The following is a 13,144-nucleotide window of genomic DNA, read 5'->3' as shown; positions in this document are numbered from 1 at the left end:
TTGATTGTTAGGATTTTTTTTTTATTTATTGATAAAAGTTTCTCCATAAAAACAAGAAGCACTGAAATTAGACTGAGTTTACCAACATTTCAACTAAATCCAATAAACAGAGTTGCAGTGACAACACCGCTTCAACATCCAATATATTGCTTATATTTGTTTGTGTTTGTCTCTTTAGCTCTTCTAATGATTAAAGAATAATGCTTGAGCATACTCATTTTCATTTTGTGAAATTTTCGTAGTATATCTCAAAAACATTTTCTTATTTCAGAGGTCTGGTTTCCACCACAACTTTGTAAGCTGCAATCAATAAAACTGCTTCTAACGGGTTCTTCCTTTGTACAAAAAAAATTACCGATAACATCTATCTGTAGATGATTTAGCAGGGGCACTGATGCAGAATATTTAAAAAGCTGCTTGTTGGGACTGAACAATAAAGCAGCCTCTAAAACAGGCCTTCACTGTGTTCTTTAGTGACTATTCTTACATCTAAAACTCATTCTACAGCAGCTGAACTTCTTGTACTTTCTTTCTTTTAAGGTTGCTCAGAAGTAGCTTGTTTATCAATGTATGTCCTCATGTCTCCTCTTTATAACAACTATGTGGAATGGAGTAAGAACTGACTGCTGTATTTTCATTGAAGATGCGGACTGCAGTTTGTCTGTGTTGTGAAGAGACGGGGTGTCTGCTGCCAGATTAAATGCTGAATGTGAGAAGAAAAAAATCAACAGAGACACGAAGGTGTTGAGGGCTATGTACAGCAGGGAATGGGTATTTTTGGTTGCTCCTCTGAGGAACAAATTACACACAAGTCACAACTAAGATAGGTGTGACACTTTCCAATTTTTACCCAATAGTGTGTGTTCACACCTCTTGACTAAGCTGGTGCTTTTGTACGTGTGTGTTTGTGACGGTGAAAGTGAGTTACACAGGGAGGGGTGTCTCTGAGCACTATTTCTGTATTATTCACCCTGAGATAAATTGCAAGCGTATTAGGTGTGTCTGTGTGTGGAGAGCTTGTGCTGGCCTGCTTGGCTCAGAGTTAGTCAAAGACTCTGGATGTCAGTTAGCAGGTGGTCTCATCTGCTCCAGCGTAGCTGTAAATTACTCACAGTACCAGGCCGGCTGCTGAGTCTGGGTGTAAAGTAAGCAGAGACATGCTCGGTCTTTTTTCAATCCATGCAACCGCTGTGCCCTCACTAAGATAATGCATGTATGCACACATATAAAGGAAAAAAGACTTCCTTCTCATACATTTTCCAAACAATATGATGTCCTTCCATTCAGTTATATGTTTATGAGAAATAAATGTTAACAGCTTGAAGATAAATGGCATATATTATATTTTCAGTGCAGTTCATGCTAGTTCTATATATATATATATACATATATATATATATATATAGATAGATAGATAGATAGATAGATAGATAGATAGATAGATAGATAGATAGATAGATAGATAAGAAAAACAATTAGGAATTACGGTTCTTGTAGCACTTGTGGAAAAACTGCATACTCGGCCCTTACTAAGACTTTCTCAGTACATTTCAGTCATAAGCATGTTGGTGCATATTAGCATTTTTTTTTTTCAAATCTCCCCTGAAATTGTTCCCCAGTACTTCACATAGAACAGCCCTTCTCTGTTTTTTGTTCTACAGTGCTGCCTTGGATGATGTAGTTAGGTTTCGACATTAATTTAATGTCCCTTATTCTCTGATATTGAACAGCACCAATTTATTTGCAATGAACAAAAATAGCTGTCTCTTTCTCAAGAATTTTGATCTGAAATTTTCTTTCAGCTTCTTGGTCAGAAGGATAAAACACATTTATATTAATATGACAAATATATGTTATTTAAAGTCCTAGGTTTTGTGCACTTCTCAGGAAAATACCATATTTTAAAATGTCTACATCTGTTTGAAATTAAGCCTTTTGAGTGCAGTGAAAAACATTGTGCAGTTTCTGTATTGTTGAGGCCACTTCAGATAACTGACGCTCATTCTTTTTGTAAGATTTATGTCTTTTTTCTCCATATTTACATCATCACATCATTGATGCTAGCGTGACTCACCGCCCATGGACACTCGGATGGAGGGTGACCTCAGATTATTTTATTATTACTGCAACATGTTGGATGAGGTAACCTGTACTTTTACATCATGCTGCACAAAAGGTGAGGCTACTCATTTGTAATCACAAGCACACATACTGTTTTCACAGGATTAACGCAATATGGATGCACTTTTTGCACATTACATGCACGAAACAACATCCTGCTGCACTGTAGGAATTAGAGGAAAAGGGAAAAGCGTAGATTTTTCCACTGACTTCAGTGGTGGCCAATCAAGCAGCAGGTAGTCTCAAGTCTGTTCCAATCCAAGCCAATCAGAGGTGATGATGAGCTCAGGCTCTCTACCCTGATTTGCTGCCGTTGTGTGACATGGTGAGAGAGGCAGCCTGTGCTCTTCACATGGGAGAGTGTGTCATACACACAGAAGCAGGCAGCCCGTCCTGTTTGGGAGGAGTTCATAGATTTTTTTTTTTACTGTCCTGTTGCTTTGGCATATACCAAGTTTCCGCACCATCATCAATTATTCAGAGCCCCAGCAGTGTCCCTACATCCAAGAGTTTGTGTATGTGTGTGTGATCTCAATATGCAGTGTTTGGACCTTCTGAGCCACATCCCCGCTGTTTATCATCCAGAATCTGCGTTTCTTCTCTGCTTTCTGGGACATCGGCACATGTTTATGGATATTCACAGGACCGGAACATGAAGCTTCATTTGTGGACCCTGCTCAAATGCTTAACTCTGAACTGAGCTCTGAGGGCTCCTAAGGTTGGCATTTGGTAGAGGAAAGTAGACTGGGCTGCTTTTGTTTTTCTGTTTTGTCTGTGAGCACTTCACAAGGACATATATTTGTACCCTCTCTGTTTCTGGATCTACTTTGTCAAAATGCCTGAAGCAAATTATCTTCTTTCTGTTTCCTGGGGGTACATAAAGGTAAGAATTGTTACCCCGAGGTAGATTTATTTATTTTTTTTTTTAGGTTCAACGTTTCATCTTTTACACCAACATTAGCGCTATACAGTATGTGTAAAAGAGAGCTTGATTATGATTTTTTTTTTTTTTTTAAAGCTTTAGACAGATTTGGATGATGCTTTTAACGAACACACAATCAGCTATATTTAGAACTGCACCAAAACGTCGACCTCAGAATAATTTTTTGTATGTGTGACTGTTCTGGAGCCCTTATCAATTGGGACTTATCTTTGAGAAGAACAAACAACAATGTATGAAAGGTTTACATATAAAGCTCAGAAAACAAGCATAGGATTTAGATTCTAGGCCATAGAGAATCTCTCTCTTTTTTCATTTATGTTTGGTTATTATTTGGTTATTACAGGTCAGCATTACTGAAGATGCTTAGGTTTGTCTATATTTCTTAAGTAATAATAATTTTCTTTTTTTACACAGTAGAATCTCAAAACTCAAATGCTTTTTTTCTCTTATGATTTTGTTGATTTGCATAGTTATGACATTCTTTTTTTTAAAAAATAATAAATTATATTGATATGTTTGTGCCTGGTTAAAGAGACTGTTGTTTAATAAAATATATCAGTTCTGCGATAGATTTCTGTGATCTGCAGTGCTCTGCATGCTCATCCTTCTCAATTTTGCAGCTACGTTAGAAAATCCGTAGATTACAACAATCTCATCAAGATTTAAATGTCTTTTGGGTCCCCAGATCAAAAGCCAGGGCTAAATTTGGGTTTGTGTTTATAGATAGGCACAGCCCTGGGGAAAGAAGAGGGAATGAGGATGCAGAGGAGCAAGATGAAGAGGCTGGCAGTGTGGCAGTGGAAAAATTAAAAGAAAATGGCAATCTGGGTTACTGTTTATTTGTGCTTGTTGGAGTAGTTTTCTATAATCATCCTGTGTGTTTGTGTGTGTGTTAAACCAAAAAAACATGACTCCTGGGAGCTGCTTCTCTGATGAGGCTAGACGTTTCTAAAATTTAAATATCTTCAACTGAAATTGATTTATGTAACTAGCACTCCACGGTTTCTGTGCACTTAACAGGCAAGTGACTCAAACCTCTGTGAAGTTAAATACATAAACTCTACTGGACTATTCAATGCTATTTTCACTCCCTTCATTCTTATTAATGATATTTGTATTTCAATATAGGTGCGCAAGGTGGGGGATTTAATTTTTCCCATTTTTCTTTCTTTTTGCATCTTCATTTTCTTTGAAAATTAGAAAATGACATCATACCAATTGAAAATTACTTTGCCACCCATGTTAATGTTATGCTACACTTTACGGAGGTTCAGCAGGCAGTCAATGGCACTCCGCCCAGAGAGGTTAAAACACAAAAATTCATTGCTAAAGAAGCGGTCAGTTCAGGCAGCTCGCTATCAATCTTGTTGAATGAAAAGTGTAATGGAAGAAAAACGATAACGGTGGGAAAAGATACCAAAGCAGCAATGAAAATCAGTCAAAATCAGTTTTATTAGATTTATGTAAACTGCTGCCTTTCTCAGAAAATTAGGTGTAAGCCACAATCTTTAAAATGAACGCATTTCATTTAAATGTTTCAAATGAAATCGGTGAAATAAGTAAACTTTTTTGGTCTTGTTAATCAAGGTGCACCTGAACTCAGATTTTGTGAGCAGCTGGAAAAGAAATTACTTTGATGCTTTTTTTCTGTATTATAAGCTGTCAAAGCCATCATGTTTGTGTGTGTGTCCTCGTTTCAGTTTAAGAGGATGTTGAATCGGGAGCTGACTCACCTATCAGAGATGAGCCGATCTGGGAACCAAGTGTCTGAATTCATCTCCAGCACATTTCTCGGTCAGTGATGACTCAGGAATTACTTGGATTAGAAAAAAAAATTCTTAATAGTTGTTCTCACAATCAACTCATTTGTTACGGCGCAGACAAACAACATGAGGTGGAGATGCCGTCCCCGCAGACACAGAAAGAGAAGGAGAAGAAGAACAAGCCCATGTCTCAGATCAGCGGAGTGAAAAAGCTGCAACACTCTTCCAGCCTCACAAACTCAAACATCCCTCGCTTCGGCGTCAAGACGGAGACTGAGGATGAGCTGGCAAAGGTGTGTTTGCATGTTCACAGAAACTGGTGGAAACAGCCCCGGCCTGGCACACACTTAAACATGTTCTGATTGTGTGTCTAAATCTTTCTGTAGGAGCTGGAACATGTGAACAAATGGGGCCTTAATGTTTTTAAAATCTCAGAATTCTCTGGGAATCGGCCACTGACAGTCATGATGTACACAATATTTCAGGTAAATATTTTTAGATTTACCTCAGAATATTATTCCCTTTGAAAACAATTATTTCCTTTAAAAAAACGCTTTCTGTTTCTTGATCTTTTTTTTTTTTTTTTTTTTTTTGACTTTCAGGAGAGAGACTTGTTAAAAACGTTCAAAATCCCACTCGACACCTTCATAACATACCTGATGACCTTAGAAGACCATTATCATGCCGATGTGGCCTACCATAACAACATCCATGCTGCTGACGTCACCCAGTCAACTCACGTGCTGCTATCCACCCCTGCCCTTGAGGTAAAACTCGCGTGCACAGACGTTTTCAGATGTCTGCTCATAAACACGCATCGCATGCTTTTTACAGTAGCTTCAATCAAACCCCCTCTACTCGAAGTCTAATCAATGTTCTCTCCTTCCCCCCTGCCTGTGCTCCGCTTTTTCTCCTCTCAGGCTGTGTTCACAGACCTTGAGATCCTCGCTGCCATCTTCGCCAGTGCAATTCATGATGTGGACCATCCCGGAGTCTCAAACCAGTTCCTCATCAACACCAGTAAGTGTAAATAGAAACTCAGGTTAACAAATACAGAAATTCAAACAGAATTTTCTACAATTTAAAATGATCCATACAGCATCTGGTGAAGGTATTCATGCTGCCTGAACTTTTTTTTCTTTTTTTTTTTTTACATTTTGTGAAGCAAAGAGTAGAAACCTTAACGTGTTATATTATGATTTTATATAATAGATCAACCCAAAATTGGGTATAATTCTGAAGTGGAAAGGAAATGATCCTTCACCTCTAATTTTCTTTTTACAAATAAAACTCAGAAGCATAAGCTCTAAATTTCTGGTGTCTTCCAGTTGAAACTGGCTTAAATCACAAAAAGAATATCTCTAAAGCCAGAAAAGTAAAAGCTTGACTCAGTGCAACAAAATGTTGAGAAAGGGTAAGCTGAGCTTCAAGCCTAACATAGAGGGCTAATGGTGTTGTGTTACTAAATGTGTCCTTGAGCAACAATCTCAACCCTGGCTATGCCTCTTTAACTGACTCACCCTCATTATGGCTCCGGGGGACGCCGCTTTAATTTGGCAATTTATACCAAAAACACAGAGTTTATGTCCACTGGGCGGCATCGCTTTAAACAACCATCCTCCAGGCAAATGTTGCAAAAGACTGTTACTAATCAGTTCAGAATGGACACAATCCAGTCTCGTACTCCTCACACGAACATACACAAACTGTGCAGTGTTTCCCTGAAAGCCCAAATAGGTGATCCCTGCAGTAAAGACGGTATGAGTCATCCTAGTTAGGAATCACCCGACCGATCTTCTGTCAACCAAAAGAGCAAGAGATAAGGATCCCTTTTCTTCACTCTGATCCTCTTTCACATTATTGCGTTCCAACGGTCAGAGCAAGTGAAGCTGGTAAAGGAAAGCTATGCATGAAACATGATGGTGCTCGTTTCACAGAGCATCAGACATATTTTTCTACTTAAACGTAACACCTAAAATAATTGATTCTGTCTTCCTTGCAGATTCAGAGCTAGCCTTGATGTACAATGACTCATCAGTGTTGGAGAACCACCACTTAGCAGTTGGTTTCAAGCTACTGCAAGAGGAGAACTGTGACATCTTCCAAAACTTGACCAAAAAACAGCGACAATCACTGCGAAAGATGGTCATTGACATCGTAAGTTCAATGATCACAAAAGGAGTTGTTTTGTTGCCAAAAAAAAACCCTAAAAAAAAAACACTGAGTTGCATGTGCTCTGTTTTCTTTTTTTTTTTTTTCTTCTGGGGGTTTATAGGTGTTAGCAACAGACATGTCCAAACACATGAATCTGCTGGCTGACCTGAAGACGATGGTGGAAACAAAGAAAGTGACCAGCTCCGGTGTGTTGCTGCTGGACAACTACTCTGACAGGATACAGGTGAGCTTCAAGGTCCAGAAAAAAAAAAGTAAAATAAAACAATAATGAGTTTTTGTTATTATTATTATTATTTCTGACAGTATCGGTCTTATAGTATGTTCAAGTCTATTAACTCAAGCTTGGAACTTGATACCTTTAAAAAACAATAAAATAACGATATTGGCTTTAGATTAGTATTGTGATTTTGTCTTGCATTATTCACTTATCAGGGATATTCAGATATCTATTTTCTATCCAAAGCCAGGTCTTCTTCATAACAGCCCTGAAATGTCAATTCCCATCATGGGTTATTGGGGTTAAGAAAGCTAAAATGACAGCTTCATCCCTTGGTTTTAAACCAATATCTAATTCAAACCAAACAACTACAGACATCAATTAATTTCTGTCTTGCTTATTCTGTGATTTAAACTAAAGCTTGCATATCTTTGTTTTGTTGTGGTATGAGTCGTTGATACTTCTGCTCATGGTTTATTTCAGTTTAACTCAGAGAAAAAGCTCCTGTATTGTAAATGTGGGCATTTTTGAGTTTTAGATGCAGAGCAGATCACAGGACAAACCAAACAGACTGCAATACCCAATACATCCTCTCCCTCTTTATAAATGTCACTCTGAAGGCTGCAAAACAGCTAAATTGTTTGGGGGGAAAACTCCACTTCATTCAATTAGCAAAATGCCTCCATCAGGACCCCAGTCTTACTTTGTGAATCATTTCATACTTCCCCTGTAAACATGTAGAATCATGACTATAATTAAGCTTTAATTCTCGCAATGCATTGTGAAAAATAGTCCACTTTGGACTATTTTATTAATCGATTTAATGAATTTGTTCAAGCTGGTGATAATCAGTCAGAGCCCATCAGGGGATAACTGACAGATTTTGTCTGGGTTCAGGTTCTCCAGAACATGGTCCACTGTGCTGACCTAAGCAACCCCACCAAGCCTCTTCAGCTGTACCGACAGTGGACGGACCGCATCATGGAGGAGTTCTTCAGCCAAGGGGACAGAGAAAGAGAGAGGGGGATGGAGATCAGCCCCATGTGTGACAAACACAACGCCTCTGTAGAAAAGAGCCAGGTGATGATTCCAGGATGGCAAAAAAAAAAAAAAAGATGCGCCTACATGCAAAGCAATTCAACACTGACTGAACCTCATTTCTATTGCAGGTTGGGTTCATAGACTATATCGTCCACCCCCTGTGGGAGACGTGGGCTGACCTTGTCCATCCGGACGCACAAGACATCTTGGACACATTGGAGGACAATAGAGAGTGGTACCAAAGCACTATCCCCCAAAGTCCATCTCCAGCTTTAGATGAGCCAGAGGACAGCACTCGACCCCCAGGAGCAGACAAGTTCCAGTTTGAGCTGACCTTGGAGGAGGACGGGGAGTCCGACACTGAAAAGGACAGTGGCAGCCAGCCGGAGGAGGAGGAGGAAGAGGAAGAAGAGGAAAACAGCTGTACTGACTCTAAAACACTCTGTACGCAGGACTCCGAATCAACAGAGATACCTTTGGACGAACAGGTGGGGGAGGACGACGACGATGACGATGAGGAGGGGGGTGCAGAAGAGGAGGGGGAGACCCCCTGCTCAGAGCCGTGTGCTGCAGATGAAGAGGTGGCAGAGGACGAAGAGGAGAAGAAATCCCCTGACACATAGCAGTTATGGACAGCCTTTGATTAACTGCTCCTCTTAGTAATGACAGATTATTATTTATAGAATATTTTTTGAGTTTTGTGAAATCTGTTTTTTATACGTCTGTGTTTCCAAAGCGTGCGCTGCTCCTCACCCTGGGTTACTCCTCTCGTCTCCTTTATTTAGACACGCCCATTGGTACTACTTCAAGTTTTTTTGCACTCAGGAAGAACTCTCTTTCATTCCCATTCGTACTGAAGTGGTGTGTCTTTATTTCCACCTCCTCCTTACATTCTTTAGTTGTACATGCGGACGGTCTCCTCAGTGCTGCTCATACATCACATTTGTTGTTTGTTTTTTTTTTTTTGGTTTTTTGCTTCTGTCTCAGCCTCACCAGAAAGTTCACCTGTGTCTTTATGTTTTATGAAGTGCCAATAACTTCATAGGGTCAGTTATTGGAGAGAGTCTCCCTTTTATTTTTATATATCTCCTTGATCATGTTCCTCCCCTTCCACAATAAATTATAAAGAATGCTTTTGCTCAAAACCCGACAGGTCGGTGCAGCACATTTGGGATGCTGTTTTTAAACTACATTTGCAATGTGGAAGTCTTCCTCCATAACCTGACTGACAAAAACTCAAATCTGAACCACCATGATGTAGTCCTAACCCTCTAGTTTTTTTTTTTTTTTTTTGTATTGTATGTAAGATTCAGATATTTTCCATTTCTAGAGTTTAATTTTGCTGTCAAAATTAAACAGGAGAAGTTGAGGAACCTTGTAGAAACGTAGAGGGAGACATGTGTCAGATGTAAAGCTTTTGGAAGCTGTTCAAAAGAGCTCCAAAAGCATTTATACTCCTGTACCACTATACTTGTATTCAATTAGCTCTGTGTCTTAAAATCTGTATTTTCTTTTTGGTAACTGTTATTTTTAGAGAAAATCTTCTCTGAGAAGGAAGCAGAATCCTGAGGTCTTGTGCTTCGCTTCTCATGGGAGTCGTTTATAACCTGGAGTAAGCCCTTAAATGTTTTTATTGTTGCCTATAGTTCTTTTGAACACATCCTGAGACAATGCAATGCTTTGTAGTTATTACAAAAAGCACCTTTTTTAGAGGTTTGACTAGTGCTCCAAATGTTTAGAAATAGTAATGGTGTCGAAAATGACTGGGGTGATTTTATAACAAAGTAAAGAGAAATTAGTTTTATTTTCTTAGCTGTTTGGCTTGGTTTATACATCGGCACCTGCTGCTTATCTTTAGCCTTCAACGATTCATTTCTCATCAGATTCCTGCCATTAAGTCCAGTTTACTGTTTTTGTTTTCAACAAGACAATCAGCTGCACAGCATAAATATCAGATAAGACCATTCTCCACATTGTTACAGGTGCATTTCAGTAAATTAGTGTATCACTGAATAGTTCATTGATTTCAGCAATTCACTTCAAAATGTGAAATAGTAATAAGTTTAATGTATTTATTTCAGTTGCTTTTGTTGATTATATTAGGAAAATTCTAATTTAGTTTGTTGAAAAATCTGCATATTTAATTAGATAAATAAAAGTAGGAGTACTTTTATTTACTCCTATGCCACAAATGGTCGGTTTTAAATAAGCTGGTTCACCACAGAGAGCCAGAGAGAACATTGATAGAAAATTCAAGTGGAAAGAAAAACTGCACAAGTGATGGGAAAACATTTTTGAGACGCTTGGATTTGAATTAACCGTAAAGCATATTCAGCTAAATTGACTGAAAATTTGATTTTATTTATTGTTTAATAAATCAAATTATTTTTAAATCATTTTCTTAATAATATTCTAATTTATTGAGATTCCCTTGTATTTAAATGCACTAATACATTTGCATACCATCTCTTTAAATATTTTTAACCCATTCAAACACCGACTCCTTGTTGAATGCAGGCTTAACATCATTGTCTCCTCTTTTATGTTTTTTGTCATTCTAACTCGAAGCTATTATTTATTGCTATATATTTTTCTATTTGTTACAGTTGTTTTTGAAATATAAAGGTGGTACAGTCGATACTTCACTGTAGCATAGATAACATAAGCTTGCCAGTTATTACACCTAAATTCACTTTTTTTCGTTTCCCCTTGTACAAAATAAAATATTTTGGAAGATATTAACTAATAATAGAAAAAACAAAAGGTAAAAAAAAACAACAACTTGAAATACTGCACACTGCTTTTTCAAAGAGGGTCTTGTTTTACTGATATGCCATTTAAGAAAACAAATTATTTAACTTTTATTTTGTGCCAATATTTAATTTTATTCTTTTCATCCTCACCGAATGCCCTTACCTGTAATAAGAATTTCTGGTTTATTGCTGTTTACAAACATATATTTATTGTGCTGTATATAATATATAATTATTAATGTTATTACTATCATAATGCAGTTTGCTGTAAATGGTTGATTCTTATCATCCCTTTTGGTGATGGCGTGGCTGTATTATGTACCTCTTGTTGAGAGAATGTTTATTAACATGAGCTTCGGTGTAAAAAAAAAAAAGATGAAGAAAAGAATAGAAAACGCTCCATAAACTTTTTTTGCTCACCTGAGAACTAGCTCAGAAAGGAGAGAGAGAGAAAACGAGTGAGAGAGGAAAGCCAAATTGTTTTTTTAAAAAGAAGCTGTTCCTTGGCCCATGGGCTGTGCCTTAAAATTTAACACATCATACACTTTTTAGCCTTTTTAATTTTTTTATTCTCTAGTTCTCCTTTGCTGCATTGGGTGAATTGCTTGGCTTTGGTTGGCCTGACGACGTGTGGAGATAAGATGCCTTTTTTTCATTAGTCACAATTAGGGGCAGAGGTTTGTTGAGGCGTTCAGGTTAACCACAAGCCATACATTCACCACATGAGTGATTGTGGCCTGTAGCTGGATGTCAAAGACTCTTATTTTGCTGGTCTGAACGGCTCACACTGTACTTACGCTCTACGTCTGCACTCAAAAGACGAGACTCAAGCTGTCGAATGACTCTCTGCTGTCAGATTTCTGATTGAATCACAGCTTAAATTTTTACCAAACACTGAATGGGGCGTTACAGCAGTGTGTAGTTGGTGCTCGACTACGGCCATCCGAAGCACAGAGGCTTTGGGACACATCTGCACGTTCAGCCACTGCTGCATTAATTCTGGCTGAAACACTTGACAATGTGTTGCTCATCCATGCTCGGCTCACACTTCCACTCACGTGACCTGCAATATCCAGGACCACTGACATGTTTCTGCCTGGACAGAAGAGGGGTCTGCTATATTTCTGTACTGGAGAAAATGGGTGGGGGGTAGTGGGGACTGCATCACTGTCCTGAAAGCAGGACTCTTATTTTGACACACATACTGTAGATTTTAAACAGCCCTGGACCAATGGAAATTGTGGGTTCTTTTCTCATTATGTGTTCTATTTTTTTAAGGTGTGCTAGGAAAACACAAACTGTAACTTCAGAAAAACAAGAAATGGTCTTCAGGACAATTATTTTCTTGGGTTATGTCTTTAGAATGCCAACTTGTCTGGACGTTTCACAGGACAATTAAAATGTTATTTTAACGAATTCCTTGTTAATCGCAGTCTATTGGATAGCACTGTAGATCATACGACTTTATCTACAAAACAAAAAAGAATGAAAAAAAGTTTTTATATGCAATGGAATAAATAAAAGCATGGGTTGATTCTGCCTACTCACTGGTTGGTTGTTATTGTTTCAAATGTTTTTATTTTATTTGAGGCCGTCTGAGAGACAAAAGCAAATTTCTGTATCAATTCAAGAGATTTCTTGTGTATAAATAAGTTTAGTTAGATGTTTTCTTCAAGTTTACATGTTATAAGAATTGTATTTATTTTATGGATACAAGAGATGCATAGCAAACCTTTAGTCCTAAATGTTCGCTATGCAGATTATGTTTACATTTGATAAAGTAAGAACTAGATGCAGCAGCTGGGTTTTTATTGTCCTATATTTAGTTCTTCTGTTCTCTGACTGTCCATTTTGGCTGACTCATTTTCTTTTGACTATAACAAACACTGGTATAAAAAAAAAAAAAAATCTGGTCTTATAATACATCTTTTATTTTTGGTTTCGAAGCTTAACTTTTCATAAACTTCATTATTGTTATTTTGACCAAAACTCTTCATCTTTGTTGCAGGTGAACATGAAACATTTTTTGAAGGAGGCTGCTGCCAGGGTGCGGCGGCAAAGCATCGCCCATGTATGGAAGCCATAGTCGTCTACGTGGCTGTCACAGGTTTGAGTCCAAACCTGATGACTT

The 13,144-nt window shown here is 38.0% G+C and overlaps 1 protein-coding gene across 7 annotated transcripts in view; it reads left to right on the top strand.

Moving 5' to 3' along the window:
* Positions 1–12,563, top strand: part of pde4d (phosphodiesterase 4D, cAMP-specific) — a 190,699-nt gene extending 178,136 nt beyond the window's left edge. For 6 of the 7 annotated variants that reach the window (XM_055039685.1, XM_055039683.1, XM_055039686.1 and 3 more), the window contains 9 exons: positions 4,765–4,858; positions 4,945–5,120; positions 5,214–5,312; positions 5,430–5,594; positions 5,748–5,847; positions 6,830–6,984; positions 7,103–7,225; positions 8,117–8,299; positions 8,389–12,563. In XM_055039685.1, coding sequence (XP_054895660.1) covers positions 4,765–4,858; positions 4,945–5,120; positions 5,214–5,312; positions 5,430–5,594; positions 5,748–5,847; positions 6,830–6,984; positions 7,103–7,225; positions 8,117–8,299; positions 8,389–8,883 — 1,590 coding nt within the window. In that variant the 3' untranslated portion in view covers positions 8,884–12,563. Of the gene's footprint in view, positions 1–1,946; positions 3,005–4,764; positions 4,859–4,944; positions 5,121–5,213; positions 5,313–5,429; positions 5,595–5,747; positions 5,848–6,829; positions 6,985–7,102; positions 7,226–8,116; positions 8,300–8,388 lie in introns of those variants that run through there. The other variant, XM_055039689.1, reaches the window with a different exon arrangement.
* Positions 12,564–13,144: the final 581 nt, after the last annotated feature.

The sequence above is a fragment of the Poeciliopsis prolifica genome, unplaced genomic scaffold (genome assembly GCF_027474105.1).
Source record: "Poeciliopsis prolifica strain line A6 unplaced genomic scaffold, Auburn_PproV2 SCAFFOLD014, whole genome shotgun sequence".
Lineage (NCBI taxonomy): Eukaryota > Metazoa > Chordata > Actinopteri > Cyprinodontiformes > Poeciliidae > Poeciliopsis > Poeciliopsis prolifica.
Note: the sequence above shows the minus strand (reverse complement) of the source record. Positions and strands in the feature narration are given on the sequence as shown.